Below are 14,271 nucleotides of genomic sequence, written 5' to 3' on the forward strand. Positions count from 1 at the left end.
GACTGTAAGGCAAAGCAGCAAACATGGGAGATCTCACATTAAATGCTATTGAGAACAGAAACTTTGTTCAAATTGTTTATAACACTTTTTTTTTTTTCAAACCAGAAAGGTTTCGGAGCAATGTTTGTCAGTGTGCATCTGCATGCTTCAATATGCACATTGTACTAACGCTGCCAAGTGGGAGCTGCATTTCTTCTTCCCCATATAAAATCTAGATCATACTATATGAGGGACACATGTGCCAGGAGGTTGTCTAAAGGGTTTGCTGTTAGTGAGTGATCTTTGGCAGAGCTGTAATAGGTAGCACAAGCAGCCAGGCCACAGCCACTGTTCCTGATCAGAAAAATCAGGCAGAATTGGATCTTGTTTCCAGGAAAGTTCCATTACCAGTCTTGCACATCAACACGTAACACGAGACAGCAGCCTGGGATTAGAAAAACAAAACAAGCAGTAGGACTTTGAAAAGTTTATTTTTCCCCATTTCTGCGCAATGGTAATTCCGAAGTTCTTTAACAATATTAATCTGAAGGAAACAAGGCAGCAGCAGCTTGTAAACCACAGAAAGAAATGTTGCCCTATTCACCAGAAGCAGAGTGCACAAGGAATAGAACTCATTGTCCCGCCTCCGAGGTGGTGGTAGAATGTACAAGAAGAGCTGGGATGCTTACTTTTATACAGCAACACTAGAAGCTGTTACTAAACTTGATTTGACTTCTGAAACAACCAGTCTAAACAGTCGTAAAAGAAAGTAACTAAGTGGAGTGATATCTATTAATAGAATGAAGCTTTAAGAGGCCTGGTACTGGCAGTAGGGATAATCCTGTGCTGTAGTCATGAGTTTTGAAACACACATTTTCCTGTAGGGTGTACCAATGGAAGCACACCTTGAGACATACACATCCAAATGACTCATATGATGATCTGTATGTGCAGAAGAAGGGAGAGAAAGAGAGTTGCTTTTGTGTGCGTTAAGCTCAGTAAGCCTGAAAAAAATAGTCCAAGATCCTCATGAATAGGATGAAATATATTTCTGGAACGTAGGCACCAGAGCCAAACCTTCACTCTGTCTTAACCCATTTAGGACTAGTCTTTTACATTCAGGGTTTCTAGAATAAAATTACTAGTCAATACAGTAAGACACACTGAACAGAATGCAGGAAAGTACAACACAAAAAGCGCTCCAGCATGAAGTTATGAAATCCGTAGTATAAATTTGCAAAGTTAATACTTTCCCCTCACAATAAATGGCAGAACTAATTTTGACTTAATTTACTCTCATTAGAACTCTGTTGAAAAGTGTGTTTCAGAGAGGAAAACTTGTAAGAATTATTTTGGTCTATGGATTTGAACAATAATTTTAGTTCATTAATTCTCACCCCTGGCTGGTAAATGGTTGTGGGCTTTTAAAAATACACAAATAGATTAAATCTCTAGGATTTTGTATTCCTTTATTCGTGCCCTTAGAAGTCAAGGCTATACTTCATGAATTACCAGACTATCTAAAGTGGTTTCTTCATTGCTTTTAACATGAAATTGCCATTTTTAGTTACTTCATACCCGTTTCTGTCTATGCAGGTCATCATGTGCTCCTGTTAGGCTGAAAACCTATCTCATAAATTCCAGCAAGATCAATAAAGTAGGTTTTAACCATTAAGGTGCTTTTATATTTCACTAATTCTATTACTGGTTTATTTGCATTTTCTTTTCTTTGTGGAAAGTAAAAACCTCCAGGTGAAATGGGAAATGGTAGAACAGCTCCAGTGGCAATGAAAGAATTCACTGACATAAAAATGTTCACCAGATAGAAAAAAATAAATATGACAAAACACTTCAAGTCCACTGAAAGCAGGCACAAGCATCATTCATAGCCATTTGGACTGACTTTATTAATGGAGAGGCCCTAACTAAAAAGTTTGCTCTCAAGAGACAAGCAAACTATACGCGTATGGATATCATATATAATGTACTTTGTGTGCTGTGTCCTTTTGGAGTTATTACAGGTAGTATGAGAAAAATTTAGTCTTTGTCCTTTACTCTGCGGCAGATCTCCTCTGTGAATTCTGAACACTTGGCATTACCTCCCAAGTCTTTTGTCAAGACCTGAAAGAAAGAAAGAAAACCCATTACTAAACTGTTTTACAGGGCTGGTCTTGTCTGAACAGTTCTAGATGATGTTCTTCTATGTTGTGTGACTACTAAACAGGAGTGAGGAGGAATACATCCAGTTTGATGTTTTCTGCATCCCATATCAATATAGATTTCATCAATAAGGACTGTACTGACTGAAGGAGGTAAAGAAAACTTGAGTGCCAACATCACATATTATCAGTTTTCCACATGATTTTATCTTAACTACAGGAAGAAAATTTGTTTGGCCAAAGCTCTCCAAAGGCCCTTGTCCAAATAACAGTGTTATTAATCATTATTAATGATTGATTTTATTAAGTTTTCAATAGGAACTTTGTCTTTTGGAAGTAAAAATTATATATGAAGGCTCAGCACAAAGGTAACTAACTGATTTGGGGGGAATTTGTATGGGTTTTGGGTTGTTTTGTTGTTGTTTAATTTAATGTCTGTTTGTTGTTAAGGAAACCTACCCAGAAAAAGCACACATAGCTCTTAATGCTGAATGTTAACACTTCTTTCAGTTTGCTTAGTTCAGTTAAGAGATGGAAAATGCAGAGTTAAAGAAAGCTTTTCATCAAGTGCAGCTCCTATCTGGCAGCATAAAGATAGTGCAATAAAGAAAGAAGTGGGCAACATCGCTAGTCCTACCTCACTAGATTAAAGCACTCCAGAAGGTAATTTAAAATCACGAGTTTTCCCCTTACATGACACACACAGAGATCTTAATTAAATGGCTGGGGGAAAGGGAAAGGGAGAAACAGAAAGCAGGAGAGGGAATGAAGGTTATTATTTTAGGATCTTATCTTTTTAACTGCATTATGCTTTTTTGCCAATTTAAAAAGATTCTCTCCATTGTGAGCATATAACCATACTGGTGTTAAGTAACTAGTAAACAAGTAGCCATGTCACAAAACTTGCACTGTGTTATCTTCCATACAGTTACTGACCTGCAGATGGAGGATATTTCATTTCCAGAGAAGTAAATGGGAACTTTACAGGAGCACCTCTTTATTCACTTGTAAGTTTAGATATTTTTTAACTGCCTCCTACACACAGTAAGATAGCTGCAAACAGACCACTTATGAAATGATGACAGCTTTTTGTTTAAGCATCCTTGTCACTTTTCATTACAAAGCAGCTTCTTAAGCTCCTGCCTAAGATAACTGAACCAGCCTAACTGCTAATCCTCTTTAACTGCAATCTTCAGAATCTTTCCAGCTATGTTTGAAAAGGTGGATGTAAAAGTAGATGAGTGAACCAACAATTTTAAGAGGACAAATCCAAGTCAGGTTTCAGAGCATGTGTGTCCCTGAATATGCCATTTGAGTCTCTAATCTGGAGACACTTGCTGCCAAAGGGAAATTGCATTCAATCTTAAGGGGAAAAAGTAAACACTGGATAAAACCTATTTGTAGCCCAAAAAGGACTGAAAGCAGTTAGAAGGTAAAAAAGAAAACAATGGAACTGAAAAGAGGAGCAGAAATATTACAGTCAGGACTGAAATGCTATAAAAGAAGTGGAGGACTAACCCTGTGAAAGACAAATGAGTCTCCTTCACTTCAGGACCCAGACTTAAATATATGTCTTTTGTATACATTATAAACTTCACTACTGGAACATCATTAGTTACTTAAATCTCTAATCCCCTTCATGGAAAAGAGACATCCAGTTCTAGCTTTGAGAGTTAACAAAGCTGTGGAAATATAAGATGAGCATTACTGAGACACAAGGAATGCTACAGCCTATCCTTATTACTGAGCTGGGCAGCTTTAATACCACCAAAGGTAATAAAATTACTATCAGAGAAGGACAGTGGCACTGCTCATGCATCAGGCCAGTAGAGCAGGTGGTGTTCCATTACCACACTGTTCGAGTGGTAATGTTCAAAGTTAATTTTTGCTATGATAGAATATGATTTCAGTTCAGTGCATTTATTTGCACACCCTTAGATTACCTTTCCATCTTTAATTGTTTCAAAGCAAGCTGTCTCAATTTTTGCAGCATGCTTGTGTAGTCCCATGTGACGCAACATCATCACAGCACTCAGCAGAAGGGCAGTTGGATTTGCCATGTCTTTTCCTGCAATGTCTGGTGCTGTTCCGTGAACCTAGAAATAAAAGTGAACCTATCTGTTATGATGTCAGTAACGCTGATTAAAATGGTCTAGGCAATTCAAGTGTATGCAAGCAACCTGAAACATAATCCTCATACAAGAGAGTTAAAATAGGACTTACTTCACAGTGATACAGTTAGCAGAAAGGAGATAGGAAAGACCAGAACAGTTCAATTCAAAGGCATCAGAAAGGAGTAACTAAGTCACCTAGTATCTCCCAATTGTGCCCATGAAGTTCTATTTCACAGAGTGTATTTATCTTACAAAACAAAGGAAAAACAAAGTGTCTGTAAAAGGACATGCAAAAAACTATGTGTAATGCATACCGTGTGTGTAATACATACTGTACCTTCTCTGTCTGAGTAAAGGTTCAGCATCTTCACAGTAAAGAACGGTTTTACACAGAACTTAATTCAATGATAGCCACACTGTATGTCATGGAAGTTTTAGATTCTCCAGTTGAGACAAATCGGTTGTTAATACTGCAGAAGACATTGCAGAAGACAACTTACCGATTCAAAAATGGCAACTCCATTAGCACCAATATTGCCACTTGGTGTTACTCCAAGACCCCCAATCAGTCCAGCGCACAAGTCACTGGAGATACAAAAAACAACAAACCCACCAGTTTTTCCATATACAGTTGCTTCTTTGCAAGGTATTCAGATGTTCTTTTTTCTCAGTTTATTGCAACAAGAACTTATTTGATTTACCCACAGCCTGAGAATAGCACTGGGAAGAACAGATGCTGTTTTCCAATGGAGTACAAGTGGCTAATTTGTAAATTTGTAGAACTAATAGCAGGGGGCAGTTTAATAAAGGAAAATTAAGATGTAACTCCAAATACTAGAACATAGCTGATATTAGGTAGATGAATTACTAGTAGTTTTAAAGCTTATTGCATCTGGCTTATGGAATATGTTCCAGTGACACCAGACAGGCTTTCCCCCTCTCTTTCTTAAACAGCCCACAAGTCTGACATAATGATATCATCAGACACAAGCAATTTACACAAGCACTTTGCATGTGGTTTACTCCAGAATTAACATGGGGACGAACAAAACAACTGTGCCTACAGTCGTCATCCTGTACCCTCAAAGCTGAGCATACAGATAAACAAGGCTCTTAAAACTCTGGTATTTTAGCAATCTGTTTTATTGCCTACAACTTAGCTAAGCAAGGACTCACAAGCAGAAAAGTTTGGATGACCTTGCAGAATAATATTTCAAGTTTAAGCTAAAATAACCCAATTAGCTTTAGTTGTATAGGCTGGAGGCACAAAAAAATGGATACAGTCTAAATTTGTCACAGTAGGGATTTAATGGTTCAAGGTAAGGGATTCCCTGCTGTACCTATTCAGTCCGAGAAACCTGTTTGGCATGATGTTCACACTTCAAAAAAGCAGTGCAGGTGAGACCATCCTCAGTGACTCAAGTGCCCTCTTCAAGAATACACATTTATTGAAAATGCTGAGAATTATAGAACTGTTTCCAGAATTTCTATGAGAACTTTAAAATTTTAAACTTCAAACCTTTAAAATCAGTGACGCTGAATTAGATAAAGTGAGTTGAAATTGTACTGATGGGACTCATTTGATTTGATCTCCTTTGGTTGACAGCTGCTGTAACGGCCCTCTCCACCCCTCTAACAGTTTTTAATGCAAGAAGCATTAGCTGGGAGTCTGATTTTTCTTAGAGGTTACAAACAGCCTTATCATAGAGTGCCATTTCAAGAGAAGCTCAGCAGGCATTTCTTCTTGTACATAAGTTACCTTTACTTTTGTACAAATGCAGGAGATGGGTTCTAAGATGTAAATTCTAATTCATGCTGTTTTCTAAATCTCTCCTTGGAGGTGCAAGGGGAAGTAATGTTATGTTAAAAGTTCAAATTAAGATACTTAATTTTACATGCAGCATTTAATTGAATTTACACTCTACCTAAGCATTTAACAGAATGGAAACAGTGTTCTGATGTATTTTGCCTTCAAGAGATCAAGTATCTCTAGTGTTAATGTTACCCAAATATGCAATTTAATTTGAAAATAAGGAAAAATACAATACATAAAACAAGAGCTGGCAAGGTATTAAGAGGCACCATGGTTCATTCTTCAGTGACTATGCATTATCATTTAGCTGTATGGCTAGCTTGCTGTAAACATCATGGTCGCACAGTCACCTCACACTATTTTAGTGCTTACTATTAGAAAGTTTCCCCCCAAAATCTAACTAAGCATTCTTTATTACAGTTCAAGCCATTAAATTCTTCACATATTTGGAGAAATTTCTCTTCTGGCCCATGTGAATATATTAATAGCCTCCATAAGCAGAAACTTTAAACTAAGAAGCACATTCTCATCATGCAGCTCCTCCCAACAATATAGTAATAATTGAAGTGTAATAAGAGCATCCTTTCTGCCCATTTAGAGTCTGAGGTATAAAGTTTTAAACTCTGAATGCATAAAATCATCATCCATCTGGCTAGCACATAACCTGAGTAACTGTCTGGAAAGCAACAGCACTCTATACACTGAGGTACTTGAAATTACAATCTCCATACCTGAGGATGTCACCGTACAAGTTTGGCATAACAAGCACATCAAACTGTGATGGATCTTGAACCATCTAGAAAGAAGTATATTTTCATTAAGGTTAAGAATTTAAAATTAAAACTAATCACGATTAAGACACATCAATACTTACATTCAGACACACAGTATCCAGGTACATTTCATTAAATTTAATGTCTTTACAGTTTTCTGCTGCTTCCCTGCATTTTCTCAAGAAAAGCCCATCAGACATTCTCCTGCAATTAAATAAGCAAGAGAATATTGCAGTTGTTCTAAAAAGCAATACTGAAGGTAAAGAAAACTGCATGCAACAGAGGATTAAATACGTATATAAATTTAGATTAAATTATTAGCAGAATTAGCAGAAACTTTGTTACTAATTATCCCTTATGTTAAATAATCTTTTAAATATATTGCTGTCAGAGCAGTTCTGCCTTTCAAATTGTCTCCTAAAATAATTTTGTATCAGTTGTTTCACAGGCGTACATTGATTCTCAGGATGAATCCTGTTCATTTACTAAAGGCTTCCTGAGTTTGTAAAGGTGGTGTCACGTAATATCACCTCTTAGAACTTAGTTCAGTACAAAGTGCCTTTTTCATCCTCAGTTTTTAAACTCATCTTCCTAGTTTAAGACTCTTTTTAAAACAAGATCTTTGCAAGGCAAGTCACAGGATTACTACAAACTTTCTAATAATAACATTAGGATATTAGAGTCTTATCAATACTGGGTTTAGGGTTGCCTCATTACTTACTCCCAGTAACACCAACACAAGTTATACATTTGAGGGGCAATTAAGTTACTTATAATTAAATGCATATTACTATTTGTTATTCTTCTCAAGAAGAAGTGTCAACATACATAATGTTTGCCTTGTGCACAGCAGTAACATGGCTTCTCTGGTTGTTTCTGGCATACTCAAAAGCAAATTCTGCAATCCGCTTGCTGGCTTCTTCTGTGATCAGCTTGATACTTTGCACAACACCATCAACAATCTGAAAGACAGTAATCGCACTGATGGTTTTGATGGGTAGCAAACTTGAACACCACTGAACCTCCTAGTATTAGGCCACTGAGATGGGCAAAGTTATCCTTCATGAAACACAGAAAACACACCACTTCCAGCAACGTACCACGTGCTCAATTCCACTGTATTCGCCTTCTGTGTTCTCTCGAATTGTGACAATGTTCACATCTGTGTAAGGGGTTTTGTACCCTTCGATTGAGACACAGGGACGGACGTTTGCATAAAGGTCAAAGGTTCTACGCAGGAGCAGGTTCATGGATGGGTGTCCTGCAGCAATTGGGGTCTTTAAAGGCCCTAAAGGGAAAAGGTAAAAAACAAATGCAAGAATGAATGAGAAGGTAAATCCCTTCATGAATTTCAGAGCTCAAACTCTAGTAACCTAGAGTGGTACTCTTAACAGAGGATCTCCAAGTTCCTGTTGAACCCTTCTGCTGAAATGCCACAGCAATTCTCTGTGCTATTGAGTACTATTACAGTGATATTAATCAGCTCTTTAAAGGCCAAACTGCCACCCTTGCATGGAACAGCAGTTTTTACAAAAGCTTTTGACTGAAAACAACAAAAACAAAACACCACTAGGAATATACTTATTGAATACTATCATTAGAAATGCATTCTGCACAGAGTCCAAAGGCTGGCTTATAGCAACACTTGCTTTTTCCTAGAAGATCTGTGAAAATTATGGCTTCAAAAAGAAGGATGGTTTTAAAATTACAGAAGACTGTAATTACCTGACAGGCTGTCCCCTACAATAAGCCATTTTATTATGCAAATGAAGGTCTTCAGCTTTAAATCAGAGTCACAATAAAAACAACAGTATTTAATATATTTGTATTAACCCCTTTTAATGTACCTTTTAATCCCATTTTGTTTTTATCCATGGATTCTTTGGCATCTGGAGGAATCATCCACTTCCCTCCTGGTCCTTGGATAGCTGTAACATTCCTTTCTTCCCACTGAATAGGAGTCTAAACACATTCACTCTATGTTAACTTAAATATCATCACTTTTGCTTCAAGCTTTAACTTCCCTTTCACAAAAAGGTGCGTAAGGAATTTGTCCAGGCCTTCCTAAACAATTTTTCTCTGGTAAATGAGAGTAACCATGAGATTTCTGAAGTAAGAAAAGAAACATTTTGGTTTAAAATGTAATTAAGTAAGTGACAATGAAATAGTATGAGCAACACATCATCATAAACCTGAATACCATGACGCTTCCCCAGGTGCCATATACTCAGCAATCCTCAGAATTGCAATATACATGCTACACCTTTCCAGTTCTTAGAGCTGTTGAGTTCCTTGTATACAAGAGACAAAACATTTGAAAACTGAATTCATTGAGAACTTGTCATCCATACTGCCTGGAAGACAGTACATAACAGATATATATATGTTTTCTAACTGAAAACCCGCAAATGTTCCATTCACCCACTTGTAAGTGGAGACAGGCTCATCAGGAAGGACCATAAAGGAAAAGATACAAGGGCTTTGCAAACTGAACCAATGTAAGTGTAACACACTAGAGAATCCCCTTTAAAACAAACAAATCTGATAAAGTATTGTAAGCATGCATTCATGCACAAACAGCTTTTACTCCTCTACCCCTCCTGCTTGACTCCCCAGAAACAACCAAAACTATTACAAGGTCTTCCTAGATAAAGAGAAATTGACTTTTTCCCAGTTCAAGCTGGATAGCTGTTACAGAAAGGAAGATGTCTTGGTGCTGTTACTAATGTGGACCCATTTAACAGGCATCTTTCCTGAAAGAGCGCTATATCCTTTCAAGGAAACTGGACAAATTCTGGTGAGGTTCCTCAGACAGGCAGTAACAGAGTTCTTGGACATACTTTACTTTCATATCACTGAAGTGAGTACGTTCAGCAGTGCAGCAGTTTGATTTCTAAGAACATGCCAGCTCTGTCACACATGTTTTCATCTGCACTGGAAGTCACAACGAACAAGAGAACAACCTCTCTCAGTTGCTCAGGATCACTTCATCAACAAGATGATTTCCCATGAATACTGAGTTCATATTTCCAAAACTGAATACAGCATTTGCTGTCTACTCCTCTGCCAGCTAACAGTTTCAAGCCCTGCCTTGATATCCCAATCCTATCTTTTACTAGCTGAAGCTTCTGACTTTCTGTTGTCAAGAAGTTTTAATAGCTTAAACATGACTTGATCGTTTGGAAGTTAAAAACTAAACATTTTAAACAAGACTAGTTAATACTACTTGTTAAATTTATAATGCTTACAGCAAGACTAATATGACTTACTTTGGCAGCATCAAAGATCTTCATGACAGCAGTAGAAATTTCAGGTCCTATGCCATCTCCTGGGATTAAAGTTACTGTTTGTACCTAGGTATAGAAATATCAGTAGCACAACAAATGAATGCTTGTTTTCCATGAAGAAAACATTTTCATGTGTTGTAAGAAACAAGGAACTAGAAAAGGAAGTTTCAGTTACCAAATAAGCACTATGAAGAATAGCAGCACTGGACAGAAGGAAGGATGACTGGCTTGCTTGCAAAGGCAGCATGCAGATATGTTGAGAAACTGTTTAAAAATCTGCCTACTATCTACTGCTATTTCAAAACACAGAGGTTTAACCTGAAGGGCAGGTTCCTGATCAGTATTCCTTGAAAGAAACCATCTCAGCATGCTGCCTTCTTGAAATCTGGAGGAGGTACTATTACCTAGTTATGGCTCTGTTACCCGTATGTCTCCAGTATTAGCAACATGCTGCATAATAGTGACACATGCTAGAAATGATGACAATTATGAAAAGCTTAAAAAAAAAATAATCTCATGCATATCCGAACTTCTCATGTAACTTCCTTAAAATCTCAGACCCATTTTTAACAATACCCAGTTATTTTCCTTCTATAATGTTCTCAGTCTTGTTTCTTTTATCATCATCAAACAGATGAACTAAATTGCACAGCTTAGGCTCACTGAAAAACGGGAAGAAAGTACTCTGCTCTGATCAAAAAAACATAAATAGATGATGATCGCCACTCTAATCCTCCATGCTCCCAACAGTTTTGTCAGGGCTCATTATTACCTACCAGAAAAGGCAGCTCAGATGCAGCATCAGAACTAGAATCAATTCACAAGATCTACTTCCATCCTGCTCCACACAAAATACTCAGAATCTCAATATACACTGACTGGTATTTTAACAAATGTGAGCCAAAGAAATTCACTGTACGTAACAAAAGCAGCAGAGCTTCAGGTACAAGAACCCTGCTGTTGAGCAAGCACATAGCTGATGGAATGCCTCAAGACTAGTTTTGTGCTGTCTTAGGACTCCAACTGAGCCAGAGAATGTTTCACCTGACACAGGACTATGGTAAAAACAGAACCAGGGTGTCCCACCTTCTACAATCTTTTTAAACTGTAGAAGATAGGAGCAACCCTCAGTCTTATTTCTAGGTCTTCTACATGCTGTTCTACAAAGCTTATAATTAAAAGCCACAGTTCCTCTTTAAAATTAAGTCCTGCTTAAGGGTGCATGCTGTGGTGCTGAGCCCTGCCCCTGCCTGAGCCATTTTGAGGGCAACCTTCACTGGAAAATAAAGGCCCATGGGCACTTCAAACACATACACGTGAAGAAGGTAAAACATCTACAAGGAAATATGCCACTAGCATCTAAAATACTTCAAAGAGAACCTTGAGAAGGCATAACTTTAAGCGTGAGGTATTCTAAAAGCAACAGTAAACGTAGTGACTGAAGGGAAGTCTGCAAAGGAAAGAAAATGAGAAGCTTCTCAACAATCTGTCTCCTTTGCCCAATGCCAGATGAGTTTCAGAAGATGGCTCATGTCCAGATTGTGTGAAAAGTTTTCATACCACTTCTGTCTTTTGCTGGAGCCTTTTGTATTATCACTTAGGTTTTAATATGCGATTGCCAAAGACAGTAAGCCAATACGAATCCAGCATGGCATTAAGAGCATGTATGCTCCCTTATTTAGGCCTTATTTCTTGAGAATGTAAAAATAACATTGATATTATAAAAGTAAATTTCTGAACCACTTTCTTGAGAAACTTCTTAAAAAGAAAGGAAAAATGGTACTATTATACTCACAGCACTACTAAAACTTCTGGTCACCTGTTTTTGGTTTTTGAAAGCACCTAGCAATCGAGAAACCTGCAAGGATATAAAACAAGAAGATGCTATTTTATTACACAAATGGGATTTTTCAAAGTTAACAGTATTGCAGCAAATCTGCATTTTAAAATCATATTGCTTCAAACCCCCTATCTCAAGTTAGTATAAAGATCCAGATGAAACACGAGTAAGGAACACTTTGCCATGTTACTCTCTAACCTTCTGTGCACTGGCACATCCTGGGATTATTCTTAGCACAAGGTAAACCCAGGATGCACCATGCCTGAGGTGAGGTAAGGTTATGGCACAACAGTGAGTCCTTGCATACTACGCATTTGAAGTAAGGTTGCGGTAACTCTGACTAAACAGAGGATATCCTAAGGATTAAGATTCATGGAAAGCCAAGTGAAAAGTCAAACACTTTCACTAGCAATAGGGTGGACAGTGTATGCATTCTAAGTAATGTTTTAAAAACTGCTTTGCATTAGTGTCACTTCTTCCATTCAGACTGCGGTGGGTTTTGTTCTTCCACCTTCCACACCAGCAGGTTTTGTGCTGTTGCCTTCTGTTTGCCCAACAATATTTAAAAAGCAGAATTACATGCACATTAAAGACAAAATCCATCACAGCAACAAGTCGACACAGCCTAGTCAAACAATCGCTCCTTCTGACACCTGAATATTCCAAACTGGCGTTAAGCTTCACAACTGGGATGGTATCTCAGCCTGAGCTCTTGCCTGGCTGAGCACCACACACAAAATCCCTAGTTGTACCAGTACCAATACTGAAGTGCAGAGAAAACATAGCCTCCCAACCTTACCCTCCTCTCCAGGGTTTTCATGCTTCTGGGACTTAGGAGTCAGAAGACTTCCAGTGCCAGCACTTGGAGGACTTTGCCACATTCCTGTCTGCAGCTATCAGGCTAGACTGGAATGTGTTGGACAATTTGTACTCCTCTCCAATCTCTTATCATTACTGACACATATGCTTAAACATAGCTGTATGGCAAAGGGAGCAAACCATGTTTTCACTCACAGAAACAATTTGAAACAATGCAATTCTCAGGGATGTTGTAATGAATGCTGTGGGAGAAGTAATTTAAGCTAGAATTTATTTTTACTTGTGACCTGACATGACATGTAGAAGGTCATTGCAACAGGCAAGCAAGGTTCATCGCAGCAAGCCATGAATCTGAGGCAGCAGCTGAAGCGATTAAATGAAAGCACTGAATACACAAGTGTAAGTGCCCTCATGGTACAGTTCCTGCATGCACAGTCAGGATTCACATTCCAGAGTAGCCCTGGAAAGGAACAGTTGAGCTTGCCAGAAATCCTGGGCCTGGTACATCACACTTCAGTTCAACATCTGGAATGCTAGCAGAGATCAGGCCAGAAAGACTTGATGTGTTCTGCCATTAAACCCTCTTGCCAGTTCTTCCGCATTTCAGCAGACATGAAGTGGAGCTTCTGCAATGACTTGGCCCCCACGGGCTATTATTATTTTATATTATTTAAAGGCGCTAAAGCAATGCCATTTACTAAAGGCAAAAAGCAGCGCCGCAATAGGGCTGCATCTCCGAACATCTGGACTCAGCAGATCCCCGAGGGGAGGCCAGAAGCCTGCCGAAGACAGTACCAGGCACTGCCACAGCAGCCTCCGTAGTGACAGGCACGGCACCTCCTTCAGGGACAGGGACCCGTCCTGCGGCCTTCGCTGTGGGAACGCAGGGCAGGACAAGCCCGGCTGCAGGCACACCATGCCCGTCCGTTGCCGCCGGGCCCGGGCCCCTCGCGGCCTGCAGTGCCGTGACCTCTACGGCACGACCTCCCGGGCCCCTCCGCGGCCCTTCCCCTGGGCAGCAGCGGCCGTTGAAGTAACGGCCCGCCCGACACCCACCCGTGGCGGGGCTCCGTCCTGGGGATGAGGGAAAAGCGGGCCCGCCAACCCCGCCGCCCTCGGCGGCGCTGCCCGGGCCCGGCGCCACCGCGACCTTGCAGGCGATCGCCCCCGCGGCAGCACCGCCTCGGGCGTCACCGAGCCGCGGCCAAGGTCACAGGCGCAGCCCGGTCTGGCGCCCGCCCCCAGGGCACACGGGTAAGGTGCTTGTCCCTGCTCCCCGCCGCTTACCGCCGGCATCCACGCGGCCGCGGCCATGATGCTCCCGGGCACCGCGGGTCGCTGAGGCCCGAAAACACCCGCGCCCGCCGCGAGACCGGAACCGGCGCGCGGAGAGCGGCAGGCCCCGCCCCCGCAGCCGTGTGGCCCCGCCCCCGGCGGTACCTCAGCTCCCTCCGCGGCGCCTTGCGGCCCGGCATGTTCTCCTCTTC

At 40.1% G+C, this 14,271-nt stretch overlaps 1 protein-coding gene across 1 annotated transcript; it reads right to left on the reverse strand.

Annotated features, from left to right (window-relative positions):
- Positions 1-451: 451 nt before the first annotated feature.
- On the reverse strand, positions 452-14,208 carry IDH3A (isocitrate dehydrogenase (NAD(+)) 3 catalytic subunit alpha). Its single transcript, XM_062625658.1, has 11 exons — positions 14,072-14,208; positions 11,921-11,983; positions 10,108-10,191; positions 8,686-8,800; positions 7,939-8,126; positions 7,667-7,800; positions 6,940-7,042; positions 6,797-6,861; positions 4,753-4,837; positions 4,082-4,234; positions 452-2,100 (listed from the first exon to the last, which is right to left on the reverse strand). Exons 1-11 carry the CDS (start codon positions 14,096-14,098, stop codon positions 2,017-2,019), a joined length of 1,101 nt encoding a protein of 366 aa, XP_062481642.1. The 5' UTR covers positions 14,099-14,208; the 3' UTR covers positions 452-2,016.
- Between the last annotated feature and the right edge of the window lie 63 nt (positions 14,209-14,271).

This window comes from Pezoporus occidentalis, unplaced genomic scaffold, assembly GCF_034315485.1.
Source record: "Pezoporus occidentalis ecotype Australia unplaced genomic scaffold, CSIRO_AGI_Poc_V1 ctg11, whole genome shotgun sequence".
In the NCBI taxonomy this organism is placed as follows: domain Eukaryota; kingdom Metazoa; phylum Chordata; class Aves; order Psittaciformes; family Psittacidae; genus Pezoporus; species Pezoporus occidentalis.